The following is a 14,546-nucleotide window of genomic DNA, read 5'->3' on the forward strand; positions in this document are numbered from 1 at the left end:
CACTGAATTTAGCAATTGAACTCATTCACTTTTATGTTATTTCTAATATGGAAACGAATCTCAGTTTATGATGTTTTCTACGTGCTGAATATGAACGTTGTTGGCGTCATTTCGCCTCTAGAGATAAACTATTTCCACCCTTCTTTTTTTTCTTGCTTTATTTGAAATTGATTTATTTTATCATCACTTACTATTAGAGAGTTTTTTTCATAGAGGAAAATAAGCATATTTTGGTGTGTTTCTTTTTATCTACATTGTTTGAAAACGGAAACTTGCAGTTTATTTCTTTCGATATTTTGTCAACATATTCATTTCATTGTAATTTTCTTTTAATACATCTAGGCTGAATAGAATTCATATACTTCTTATCTAACTTCTCTAAACGCAAAACGTGTATTATGCAGCTGAATGTAAGACTCTTGATTGAATTAGAAAGCACTTCATTTAAAAGGAGTTCGCAGAATTACACAAATCGACACTCATCTTTGGAGATTATCAAAATATTTTTTTTGTATTAAACTGGAATTCATGATTACATTTTCCGTATTTCTGAGGTCTTGCATCATCAGATTTTCACTTTTATTATTATCTTTAGAACAGCAGAATTATAATTATTTAAGACGTAATTTTTGTAATTTCAATGGTGTTCTGGTTCCTTCCTCTATTTTACTTAGAAATATGATTATCTTTAATAATGCTTCAATGGTTTAATGTTTCAAATAGATTACCTGTAATAATGTTGTAAAGGGTGCTCAAAAATAGTAACTTGTCTTTATCAACGTCCTTAAGAAATTCAAATGGAAGGAATTGGTTGTGAACTGTAAAGTTTCAAATTCATTAACAATTATAATTTTTACATATATATCAAGTTATAAGCTTGTTTTTTTTTTTTTTTTTTTTTTTTTTCAGGGGATTTGATGGAGGAAGATAAAGTTCTGAAATGGTTAATTGAAAATAAGGAGAAAAAAGATGATGTGATAGAATATGTTGATAAAAAAATGTTAGATCTTCTTTTAGACGATGTTGAACATATTGCTGTTTATTTCTGTAAGTTTATTTTTCTAAATTCAATTTATTGAGTGTATGTCTGCATTTAAATGTTAATTTGTATTTGCGATAGTGTATTGTGTAAAAAGAAAGCCAAATCAATGTATTAACAAATATAAATCAAGACATTTATAATAATTATTTTACTGTCTAATTCCACGTCTTTTCACTCTGGATTCTTTCCACTGACATCAATATAAATCCTTTAATACAGTCAATGTAAATTAATTTTTTGATGTAAATAAAACAAACAAATACAAAACTAATACTTTGAGGTCAATATGTAAACTGGCTTAAAAGAAAATCCCAGTACCAAAAGGAAATTACATAGACTTGATGTAAATGGCTAACAAAAACTAATTACAATGAAGTATAAATTTCATTAAAATTTCAAGAACACAAAAAATTAAGGAGTACGGTAGCCACATGCAAAATTTGACGGAGCTCTTCTCATTATTGAGGGCAGACATGAAATTGTGCTGGAACCCTGTCATACAAAGTGCCAGGTGTCATTCCACACTTTTTCATGCCTATTCAGTAAGAACATTTTTTTTTTTAACTTAATAGGGTTGCAAATGTCGTCATATCTCACAAATGTTTATTCAAAAACACATTATATGTTGCAACTATGTCAGAATGTCAACTTTGTAAAAGCATGAAAAGTTCCTAATTACAGTTCAGTATGAAATTTAGCACAGTTTTACTGGGAAAAAACTCGCCTCCCCGTTTCATGAGCTACATCACAAGGGATTAAGTCGCTATTAGGTGCAACATTTGCGATAAACAGCATCGGAATAATTGTTTGTGAAATCCTGCTGACATTTAAAAAAAAAAAACCTTATAAACCATTTAGTTTAGAGTTGATTCACTTTTTATATCAGAAAAGATTCAGCAAAAGTATAGACCTGGCTATCACTGTTACCAAGCCAGAAATGGCGATCGTCTGTGAACACAAATACATTGCATTTGGATCTTCACTCGGTTCTCTCGAGGCATCATTGAAAACATTTCTGGCGATGCCTTTGAGAAAGTGATATGCGTGCCACTGAACGTCTGGATTGAAGACCACAATTCATGAAATAATTCTTAATTATTCGTAATGTAACTCCAAAATTTGTGATTTGTCGAACTTGTTTCATCGACACATTTTGATCGGCTATGAATTTGTATTGATTTTACCATTTATTAGTCGTCAGTGCCCAATCAGACTGTTATTCTTGAGTTATCGCCTTCCTAAAATCATCGCAATCAACAATTATGCTCAGTCGTGGCGTTTCTATACATTCCTGACTATTATATAACTTTTTGAATACTTAAGGAGGTATTAAATATCCAACTTTATGAGAGATGTTTTATTCTTTGCACTTCAAATTATTTATTTTGTCAAATCTTTCAGATTAAGAGAAACAAAATTCCAAATTTTTAAAAAATTATTTTGCATAATTTTCTATACAGGCAATATAACTGAAAAATTAGAAATGTTGTGCGTTATCTCTTCTTTTATGTCTTATTCTAATCGTTTTTATTAAATGAAAAGTTGTTTTCAATCGGTCTAAAAATCCTCGAATATTGTCATTAACTCATTTCATTTGTCCTCAAATTTGTCTTTGTATAAACATTATTGTCGTAACTGCCTTTGATTTCTATGCAATATAAGAAATTAACTCTAACATGATGCATTATTCATTTGTATCGATCAATTAATTACATTGAACAATAATATGAAATTAAATAACAGACGCTTTACATTGCAGCAGTATTTTTTTATGAAAATAAATAAAGAGAATTTTTTTTTAATTTTCATTCTGACCTATCTTAACGAATGTTTGAATTTAAAATCTTTATATTTTATTATACAGTTGGCATATTACATTAAAGATGAATACAAAATTCAAGGTCCTTAGGTGAACTGAAAATATTCATTTTATTTTTATCTGTTAATAGCACTTGCTCAGAAGATTTTTGAATATTTTGTGACTTAATAAATAGGATTAGTGTCTCAGTAACCCTTTTCATTTGTAGGTTAAAGCTAGGGTTATGATAAGAAGTTACTTTATGTAAGAATTTTCATTTTTCCTACTTCCAACATTGTATAGGTTCCACAATTTATTATTTTTGTTATAAGTTCTAAATGGTTTGTGAATATTATTATAATTGTCTTAAATTTCACAAAACTTTAGATTTATAAAAATTATTATTCAGTGTTTTAATGTTATTTTTTGTATCTATTTAAATTCACATTTACCTAATAACGAAATACAAAATTACAGATTTGAGGACTTTAAAATATTAAAAAATATATATATCAATTTATTTTGTTATATCAAATAAAACTTTTTGAACTGCAGCTAATTTGAAAATTTATTTTTAATATTTGTTTTGAAATGTTTAATTTCAAGTTATTATTATTAAAAATTCAAAATGATTTATGGGGAAATAAATGCTCACATAAATGTTGTATTCTAAGCTATTAATAGATCTTTGGTAAAATGATGAACAAATTTATAACACATTCTAAAAAATGTTTCTTAGTAGATGTGTGAGTTATCTGTTAGCGTATTTCTTGTATTGCACACTTTTCAACTGATTATGAAAAAAATAACAGGGTTTTTCATGTAACTTTTTGCCAATAGAATAATTCAGAATGGTAGCACATTTTTATTTATTCTAATATGTAGAATGTCGTCCATTATTAATTCAAACTATTATAAATAATAAATGCATTTATTCTGCTTGATATTACTTTTAAAAAGTTGATATTTTTAGATGAAAAAGGATGCACCGAATGTGAAAATATAATTAAAGAACTAGAAACGATCGATGATGATACAGATCGCCATGGAATACATTTTGTGAAAACTGATGATGTCAGACTGGCAGAAGAGCTTGGTGTAACAGAATTTCCAACTTTGGTATATTTTGAGCATGAAATACCCAGCATATACTCAGGTAAATACTTAATATTTTAGTAATCGTCAAAATAATTACATTCAAATATTTTTGTACTTTGATATGTTCTCCTCTTGTACGATTATCCTGAACTACTGTTGTTATAAATCAAAATTAAATGTGAAATAAATAATAAGTACTTTATTATTACTAAATATATATCTTCCTGAAGAGCCAGAAAAACTGGTATATTAGTTCGTATACAAATAATGGAAGTGTTCAACCAATAAGCGTAACACGATGTGGTCGACAGTGTGTATATAAAACAGCAAATGTCTGAGGAGGTTATTATATCGATTCTTGGTGTTATAATTGCAAGTTATCAAGATTTAAGTGATTTTCAACGGGGAAGATTCGTCGGTGCACGAGAGATGTGGCACAGTATTTCCGAAGTAGCGATGAAATTTGAATTTTCGCGCACTACCATTTCAAGGGAGTACCACAAATATCAGGTTTCCTGTAAAACTTCAAATCTCCGACAGCAGTGCGGCCGAAAAAAAATGACAGAATGGGATCATCGACTGCTGAAAAGAATCGTTGCACGAGATAGACGTTCAATACTTCCAAATTGCTGCATATTTGAATGCAGGCCCATCAAGTTTCAGCGTACGCACTGTGCAACGTTCCCTATTTGATATGGGCTTTCGCAGCCGCAGACCATCTCGTGTACCATTATTGACTCAACGGCACAAAGCTCTGTGCCTCGCCTGTGCTCGTCAGCACCGTCAGTGGACTGTAAAAACGTTGTATGGTCTAACGAGTCACGTTTCCAATTGTATCGGGCGGATGGCCATGTACGGGTGTGGAGAAAACCTCATGAATCCATGGATCCCTCATGCCTCCAAGGAGCTGTTCAAGCTGGTGAAGATTCTGTGATGGTGTGTGCAGTTGGCATGAAATGGGATCGTTGATACATCTAGACTCGACCATAACAAGTCAGCGGTATGTTAACATTCTTTCTGACCACCTGCATCCATTCATGTCCTGTGTGCATTCCGATGGAATTAGACAATTCCAACAGGATAATGCGCCACCCTACAAGTCTATAGTAGCTAGACCTGTGGGGTGGCGCATTACTCGAGGCATCCTTGGAATGTCTCGAGAAGCACTCTTCTGAATTTCGTTTTCTATCTTGGCTTCCTAATTCCTCTAACATGAACGTTATAAGGCATATCTGGGTTGTTTTGCAATGTACTGTGCTTAGGAGATATCCACCACCTCGCACTTCCATGGCTTTGTGGACCGTCCTACACGAATCATGGTGTGAACTGTCTACAGAATATCTTCATAAATTAGTTTAATCCCTGCCACGCCTTGTTGTGGCACTCCTGCTTGCTCGTGGGGGCTCTACACGATATAAGATTATTGTACCAGTTTTCTGGCACCTCAGTGTATATAGCATAATGAATTCATTTTTGAATGAAATTTTTTTATGCATGAGAAAGAGGTGGATAAATAATTATTTTATAACATTTTTTTAAAAGATGGGAAATAAAATTATTAACCTTTAGCCTTGTATATTCCCAAAGAATTCATTGGTGGTATCAAATGATTTTAAAGATAAGTAAAGCTTGAAGATGCAAGAATCATCTTAGAGAGGTTAAATATAATTGAAACTTGTTTTAATTGAAGCTTAAACTTAAACACCTGAGTTTCGTGTAATTCTAAATATTATTTTAATTGTTGGATTAATTTTTACTCAAATTTTAGATTAATTTTTACAGAATTTGAACTAAAAAATTTTATTAAAAATTCAGAATTTAATTTACAGACATCTTAAATTGTGTAGAGGCTCTTAGACAGTGCCAGTTTCGTATGACCCTTTTCCTTTTCCCTTCTCCCAAAATCAAATATTTTTATTGATTTTAATTTAATTTTAATTTTGAAATAATAACTATTACGAAAAACTTAGATAACTAAACGTGTTTTAAATGCTCTAATTGTGGTGTACTTAAGGGATGATAGAGATTATTAAAATCCCAGGCGTCTGTAGTCATAGGTGACCTCATTCTGAGGTATTATAATTGCATAGGTACTACAGTGTTTCTTCTTGAAATAAACAGTTTTAAACTAACCACAGTATAAAAAAAGAACTGCTTTTTTTATAAATTATTATTATTATAATATAGAAGAAAGCTAGATAAAATAATATATAAATAAATATTGAATTATTCTCTCTTTTCTTCTAAATTATTAGATCCTTAAAATCTCGTTCAGAGATTTTAAATGAAAAATTAAGTGTGTCAGAAGACGTAATACTTTAATAAATCAATCTAATAATGATGAATTTAATTTTTAATACCCTATAATTTCTATTTATGCCACTAATTTTAATTCAAAGTTTAATGGGGCTGTTCACTTTTATGTTAACTGCAAAAAAAAAGAAAAAAAAAGGCACTTAAATTTTGAAAATAATTTTAATGTTCAGAAATTAATACGATAATTGAATTTAATTTGAATAGCTTTCAGTACACGGCATTTGTAAATTAAATTGTAGAAAAAATTAAATTACTTGAAAATACCACATAAAAAGAAGCAAGTCCCCTCAATTTGTAGGGCCTTTAGGCAGTTTCCAGTCAAAAAATGAAATATTTTAATACTATCAAGGCCGTATCATCATTTTTTCGGCCCTGATAGTTTAATTTAAAATGTTTTTGTTCTGCCAATTTAATAATGTAAGCAATTCATTATATTGTAATGTGAATCAGTTATTTCTAAAAGTAATAATTAATTTCTTTTTCTAGGAGATTTAATGAAAGAAAAAGAAGTTTTGAACTGGCTTTTGACACAGAAAAATGAAGACACCATTGAAAATGTAAACAGAGAAATGTTGTTCAAGTTGATTGAAGATCAAGAATTTCTTGCTGTGCTTTTCTGTAAGATTTCATTTGAATGAAATATCAGTAATGAAGTTACTTTTTCTGATTTAGTTTTGAAACATCTGGTGAATTTTAATTTTTTAATAGCAACAACTGAAAATAAAATGCTTTGTTCTAATTCAATTTTCAAAATTCCCTTAAATTTTCAAAATAAGAAAGTTATTCTGTTAATTTTATTCCTCTTTAACATACACCAACTAATATTTTTACTTTAATGAGATAAGGACACACATCTCTGATTTACTACTCATAGAAATATATCTCTTGAATTTTTTTTTTTTTTCAATGGGAAGACTGCTTTTATTTTCATCTATCTGTAAATGCTTATATATAATATTTGCAATGCAAGTGTTGAGAAAATTATTTGGCGTATAATATTAATATTTTAACTTTGTTAAAACTTTTTCTATTATCTTCACATCAACTCTTCTAAATTTTTTAGAAATAAAAATTTTTATTCTCAGATATAAAAATCTCATTAAAGTCCTAGATTTTGAAAACAGCCAGGAGCTCTTTTTCAATCAAAATTTTTTTCTCAAATCGAGAAAAGTGTTCGGTTGTGTAGACAAAAATAAAGCTACAAAATCTAAAAACTGTTATGCGATTTTTTTTGTGAGAGTCATTACTTTTGTGAGAGTCATACTTAACAGAAAAGAATTATTAAAGCTAAGTGCTCTTGGCATCATCAAATTCTTGAGTGTTATAAAAAATATATAAATAATTTTTTTTTAAAAATGGAAATTGGCATTATGCTTTTCAGTAAGCAAGAAATTTTTTATGTTTACATTTTAACAACAGTTTACAATATGAGAAAAATGAGAAATATATTGTGGCTGGCATGTGTAATTATAAATTCTGGAGCCCAAAATTTTTTGAATCGTCTTAAATAGGGTTTATTCCTTAAAGTAATAAATGCAGAGGATTTATTAAAAAAAATCAACAATTGGTTTAAGTTTGAAATTTTTTACCTTTTCTAATAGAAAAATAAACTAATTAAATTCTGAATCACCCCCCCCCCCTTGTTTCTTGTTTTCCTAATAAAAGAAGCAAAGGCTGTTCTGGTATATATCGCATAAAAAGTTCAGATTTCATTTTAAAAGTTTTTTCTTTGCCATGAATCATATGACACATTACAAAATATGCCATGAATCATATTTTGTAATGTGTTTAGTGAAGTGCTTTTGCTCTCTTCAAGAGTATGTTTCTTTGAGAAGAAAGCGAGTTTTTTTTTCGATGTATATTTTATATTAATTTGTTCTCAGTAACAAATTATTTTAGCATATTCTCTTGTCTTTCCAAATTTTTTTAAATAAGATTTTATTTTTGAACTATTTAATTCTGTCCCTGAATTCCTTTTTCAGCTTATTTATATTTCAGTAAATATGAAAAAGTCTCATTTATGCCTTATAAAAATTCATTTCATTTTTAAAATGCCATTTAAATTCTATCATTTTTTTTACTTAGGACTTTGTATGTTGCTTCTGCAGAAACTAGACTCAGCTTAAATAAACTGTCGGGAACTTAACTTTTTACATTAACAAGTTGATTTAACAATTTTATCTTAATCCATAATGTAAGTAAAAGTAAAAATTCTTTATTGCCTTGATGAATTCTTTCTCCATCTATTCCTTTGCAGATGACACTGAAATTCTTAGTCTTGATATACTAAAAAGTATTTTAGAAATTTTATTCGCCAAAGAACAGCGACATTCCTGTGTAGACTAGGTTTTTGTTTTTCTTCATACGGAGTTCTAATTGAGAATAAATTGCTCTTTGCATTTGCACTGTTCCAAAGTTATCTGGTTTCAGAAATACAAATACGTTATATTTTTGAAGAATAGACTAGTACCATCTGCAGTTTTGACCTACGTTTTCGTAATTCTTGTGTATTCTGAACTTTTGAGAAGTTCTGCATAATTTATATAAATTTTTCCAAGCTTCTGAAAAAATTCATTTTGTAGGTGTAGTTTCTTGAAATGCATATATATTTTTCCTATTCCGTGGTCTCTTATATATAACTGGTTGTCTGAATATTCTATATCCTTCCTTTCAAAAATTTGTACACTTGTTGGTGGATTACTATTGTTTGATGGGCCGGGGTGGCCTGGTGGTAAGGTCTCGGCTTCGAAGTTTCAGGTTCGAGACCCGGTTCCACCGAAGAACCATCGTTTAAACGGGTCTGGTGCGCGTTAAATCCGTCGCGGCCAAACGTCCTCCCGCTGGTGTGGTGGGGAAGTTTGGAGAGGAGGGTCCTGCTCAGGGATCGTCCTTTTCATCTGACTGCGGTTTAAAAGTACGAGTTCCGTCCCTAAATATCCCTAATGTTGCTTTAAAATGGGACGTTAATATAACTAAACTAAAAAATCTATTGTTTGATTGCAGTAGGTCTGTTTAAGTCAGATTTTATCTCTTAATTAATCTTTCTTTATTAAATTTGTGATGCTTATATTCTTTTTTGTCAGCTAATGTGTTACAAACAATTGTTACAATTTTGTCAGCTATTGTGTTACAAACAAAAACAACTAATGTGTTACAAACAGAATTCAGCATCATTCTGTATTGAACATAAAAAAAATGTGACTCTTAGGTGAGGTTTATTATTATTATTATTATTATTATTATTATTCATAATATAACTGTAATTTTCCATTTAATTTTAATTCTTTAATATTTGTTGTTAAATTTTTAGTTTGCTAACAAAGATACCCATTAAAATTACCCAACAAATTGTAAGATATTTTCAATGTGTTTAAAAATATTTCTTAACGAAATTTAATAGCTGATGAAGGTAATAATCCAAAAACAAGGCATTAGAATTTAAAATTTTAATTGATCATTGATTTAGAGTTCCACATTCTAGAATTTATGAAAATTGTATAAATTTGATATTTTTCTATTTAATCTATTATGCACATAGGAAATTTTAACTAAAAAAATCTATAGCTTTATTTTAATATAAATTTTCATGTTTTAAAATTTTCAGATGCTGAAAATGATAAAGAAAGTGAGGAGGTTGCACACCATCTTGAGCAAATTGATGATGATTGCAGTGAATATGATGTTCATCTTATTAAAATGTCAGATAAATTTATGGCTAAGAAACATGGCATTAAAAACCCTCCTGGGCTTGTCTTTTTCCGAAATGGGAAACCAATTAAATACCCAGGTATATTGATGGAAACATGTACATTTTTTTACAATTTTCGTTATCTGTAAAGTATATATTTTCATTTCTTTGCATATCTTGAATTCACGGAATTTCTAAAAATTAATATTAATTATTTCTCTTGTATGTGTTATTCCCTAATTCTTTTGCTTATTTAGGCAAGTTGAAAGATGAAGAGGAAGTACTGGAATGGTTGATTAGCCCTGAGAATATGGCTGTGAGTGATATTATTGAAAAAGTCAACAAACGAATGTTTGAAAGAGTGTTGAAAAGATTTGATTATGTTGCAGTTTTCTTCTGTAAGTATAAAAGGTTGTATTACCAAACTTCATGTTAATGCATGCTTTTCATTTTCCTGTTTGCCTGCAAATGTTATATACAACTGTACACAGGAGTGGATTAAGCCTACTGTGTACCTGACGCTGAAATTTTTAGGTGTTTTCCAGAGGCGGACTTTTCTAAAATAGCATCGAAACCAAATATAGAAATTACACTTCCCTTGTCAGAAATTTTGTACTCATATTTTTGATTGCAAATTATGTGCTACTTAAATTAGTTGACTCTTTTAACATAATACTTCTTAATGTGTTGAAGGGGAATGGAAAGGTTTTATAAATCCTAAGCATCATTAACTAACTAAATGTCTATTCAAATTACGTTATATTTTTGTTTATGATTATTTTGTTGAAGACTTTTTCTGCCTTTAAACGTCCTTGTTGTTTTTGAAGAGAAAAGGGATTTCGTTCTTCACTAATTTGACTTTGTAATCGATGCATACAGTATTTTCCTAACAATAAAAAGTTTTTCCTTGAAATCTTCATAATCTTTAAAGAAAATAAATAGCTAAAGCTTTTTTTAAAAAAAATTCCTCTCAGCAAGTTGGAAGACAAAGATAGATTCATTTTCATCTAAATTACTGTTTTCAAATACCTTTCAATTCTTAAACAAAAACCAACGGGAGTGACCTTCCCGAATCATTTTCGCATACCCACCGATTAATTTACTCCTTTTTTTCCGGCATAAAAAGGGCCGCGAATACCTTGAATGGCGGTAATGAACGATAGTTATGAAATTTTGATCTTGGCTTGAATATGAATCAAGCATGCATATATATATAGCAGAGTCTCAATATTCTTTCATATCATTATTATTTTTTTTTTTTTCAGATTCTGATCTAGGCTGTAAAACATGTGGCAAAGTGTTAGATGAACTTGAAAAAATTGACGATGAAGCTGAAGCAGAAGGAATACACATAGTAAAAATTGATGACAGTGGTTTTGCTAAAAAATATGGTGTATTTGCTTTCCCAGCTATATTATTCTTCAGAGGAATAGATTCAGAACCAATAATTTATGCAGGTATTTTTACATTCAAATGGAATTTTGTATCTTATTTTATAATTAATATGTTGTTACTGTTTTGTTGAAATTGTCTTTATTCTTAATCATTGGCTTTTGATTCTGTGCTCAAAATTCTAAATTAATTTCAGTGATTTAATAACACATTGAATGTAAAGATGAATAATTTTTTTCCATTATTTTCTTATTTTATAATATAATTTCCGAAAGAATGTTTATGTTTTAGTGTTCAAAAGAGCCGTGAATATTATTGTATATTCTATCAAATGACTTATGAGCTTGCCAAAATTCCCCACATGTGACTTGAGAAAAATCTTTATATTTGTACCATTAAAGAAAGAACTGGAAATAATAATTTTTATTCAGATTTTTGAATTACAAAATCCCACATATTTTAATATGTACAAGTTCGTTTGTGAGATTCTATATTCTTTTTGAATATCAATTTTTCAATTAATTCGCGTCTAATTTAAATCATTCTTATTTCCTAAATTTTATTTATCTTTATTTTTATTTGAGCTGTGTCAATAGAAATTCCTCTTTGTTCTTTCTTTCTTAAATTATGAAAATAGATCACGGAAACAACGGAAGTCTTTCATTTTAAACTAATAACATACAAAAAAAATTGTTTAAAATTCGTAAAATCCAAATACAGTTATGCTCTTATTATCTATAATCAACTATTTTTGGATGAGATACATAATATGTAAAATATTACAGATTTTTTCATTCTAAGATACTATTCAATTACAAAAAATCGGAGTAAACTTCTAAGTATTTCTCTTTATTTTTTTTAGTTAGCCTAACAAAATTAACTATATGATTCAATGTTTCTTTACTTCAAACGAAATTATTGATTCAAATCTGTTGAATAATTAAAAGTAGTCCAAATGAAGAATCGGATTTAAAATCGTTTGGAAAATCAAATGAATCCCAGAACTTAATTTGAAAATTAACCAATCATTCTCTTTGAAATATATACTTGGGAAAGATGCTTTTATAAACAATTGTCATGAGCGACAAGCTAGCTATACCGCCCATATTGTTGAATACCGACTTAAATTTTTAAACTATTCAGGCATTTGCAATGTGCAAATAGGCAGTACCATGAATATTTTATTGATACTCATGATAATTATAACAAAGCTAAGTCTAATTCATTTTTACAATAATTAACAGTGCAAAGAATATTAGATTTTTTTTCTATATTTATATACAATATTCAGGGTACCCACTCTAATTGCGCCTAATGGCTAATTCCTAAATCGTTTGAAATATGTCTTGTATTCTTCTAGTTGGAAAAATGTTGTAAATGAATTATTTTTTAGGTTGCTTGGATCAATAAATGTAATACTGAAAAGATTCAGAAATGTACATTTTAATCCTATTAATCATAATTTAGTAAAATAATCTTGACACATTAATATTTTAAATAAAAAAAAGTTCCATTTGTCGACGTTCAAAACTGACCGAATCAAGCAGTTTTTAATTTCATTATTTTAGATCAGTCCATGACCGCCTGGAGTAAACGCATTCGACTCTTCCTCAAGACGACCATTGAAATGGTTTGAAATTATCATAAGTAGTGATATTAAAAGCCTCTTAACTTGGACAGTTTTAATCTCAGATATGTAGAACTCTTTTATTTAATATTTTAGTACACCATAGGTATATTACTTAATATAATTAACAGGAATGGAGCACTATATAAAATTTAGGTTTCCTAAATTTTTCAATAAAACATATATTGACTCCACAGCATAAAAAAATTATTCGTTACTTCATGTCAAACATTTTTTTAATTGGAAATATGTGGCTATTTCTATTGATTTAGAAATTAGTTGTTGGATAGCAATTAGAGTGGACAATCTATATATTGTTTTAGTACTATTATTAGCAAAATTATTTAATTTAAAATTTGGTTTTAAGGGCATCTGTTATATATTAACTCTAAATTGCCGATGAAATGTCGTATATATAATTTTCGACTAATATAAGTTTTTCTAGTCTTGTATATAATTCTAGCTTCACTGCAGGTGATATGAAGAATGGAGAACGCATGCTTGGTTGGCTACTTACTCAAAAAGATCCTGGTGCTGATGTCATTGAAGAAATTGAAGGTGATGAATTAAGGCAAGCAATTGAAACTGCTGATCATTTGGCTGTCTTCTTTTGTAAGTTTTTTTTAAACCTTTTTATTATCTAAAACATGTTTGGAAACCTCTGTAGATAATTTATTTTCATACAACTTTTATTATTTAATCTTTATCGAAGCAGTTATGGCTTAGATATAATTTATCTCAATTTTAAAATTAATCTTTCTTGGTGTCAAAAAGTTCATTGAGAAATCGAATCAAAAATTTTAAATTTTGCAAAAAAAAAAAAAAAAAAAAGTTATTTGTGGTTATGGTTAAAACTTTAACCAGTTGGCTATTTTATGCTTCATAAAACAATTCAGACTATTTAAAAATTCATTTTGATTATTATAAGTGATTTTTCTCTATATTGTTAGGGTGTATAATTAAAATAATTGTAATTCATTAAAATTATTAAGAAAGTATTAAGTATATAAATTTTATTAAATAAGTATTTAGTATATAAATAAGCATTTCATCATTGTTACTAATCGAGATTTGCAAAACTTTCTTCGCGTAAAGGATTTGTCTCCAGTTTCTACTTCGTTGTAAACTTTCCTAAAGAAAAAAAAAAAAAAACAGATAATAAAAGAATTAATTTGATATCCCTTTCACGTTATTTTAACTTAAATAAAAGTGTCAGTAACTGTTATAATGATAAGTACTTATTTTCTTCCAACATTCTTTTTGTGTAGAGAAATAAAAAAAATTAAAAATTCCCTTGTCCTTCTGTAAATTCTTGTGATGTGAAATTGAAAACTGTATCTTACCTCCCCCCTCCCCAAGATCAGTCCAGTACCATGGTGAATTAACTGAACATTACTCATATGAAAGATTTATCCAAAGAATGCTTGACAATTCAGTAGTCTCGATATTTTTTTAAGAAAGTATAAAAAATTAAATATTTGTCAATCCTATACATTGTATTGATTTTTCTGTTTGAATTAAAACGATTGAATAATACGAATGATGTTGTGTGGTCTGTTTCTTCTGCTGACCTTGTATACTTATA

General features: G+C 28.7%; 1 protein-coding gene across 1 annotated transcript in view; it reads left to right on the top strand.

The window, feature by feature from the left end:
• LOC129961093 (uncharacterized) overlaps positions 1-14,546 on the top strand; it is a 130,784-nt gene that overhangs the window by 98,731 nt on the left and 17,507 nt on the right. Inside the window, exons 21-27 of the mRNA XM_056074913.1 lie at positions 910-1,047; positions 3,814-3,996; positions 6,741-6,872; positions 9,859-10,041; positions 10,200-10,340; positions 11,208-11,399; positions 13,436-13,573. Of these exons, the coding sequence (XP_055930888.1) occupies positions 910-1,047; positions 3,814-3,996; positions 6,741-6,872; positions 9,859-10,041; positions 10,200-10,340; positions 11,208-11,399; positions 13,436-13,573 (1,107 nt within the window). The remainder of the gene's footprint in view (positions 1-909; positions 1,048-3,813; positions 3,997-6,740; positions 6,873-9,858; positions 10,042-10,199; positions 10,341-11,207; positions 11,400-13,435; positions 13,574-14,546) is intronic.

This window comes from Argiope bruennichi, chromosome X2, assembly GCF_947563725.1.
Source record: "Argiope bruennichi chromosome X2, qqArgBrue1.1, whole genome shotgun sequence".
NCBI classification, from domain to species: Eukaryota; Metazoa; Arthropoda; class Arachnida; order Araneae; family Araneidae; genus Argiope; species Argiope bruennichi.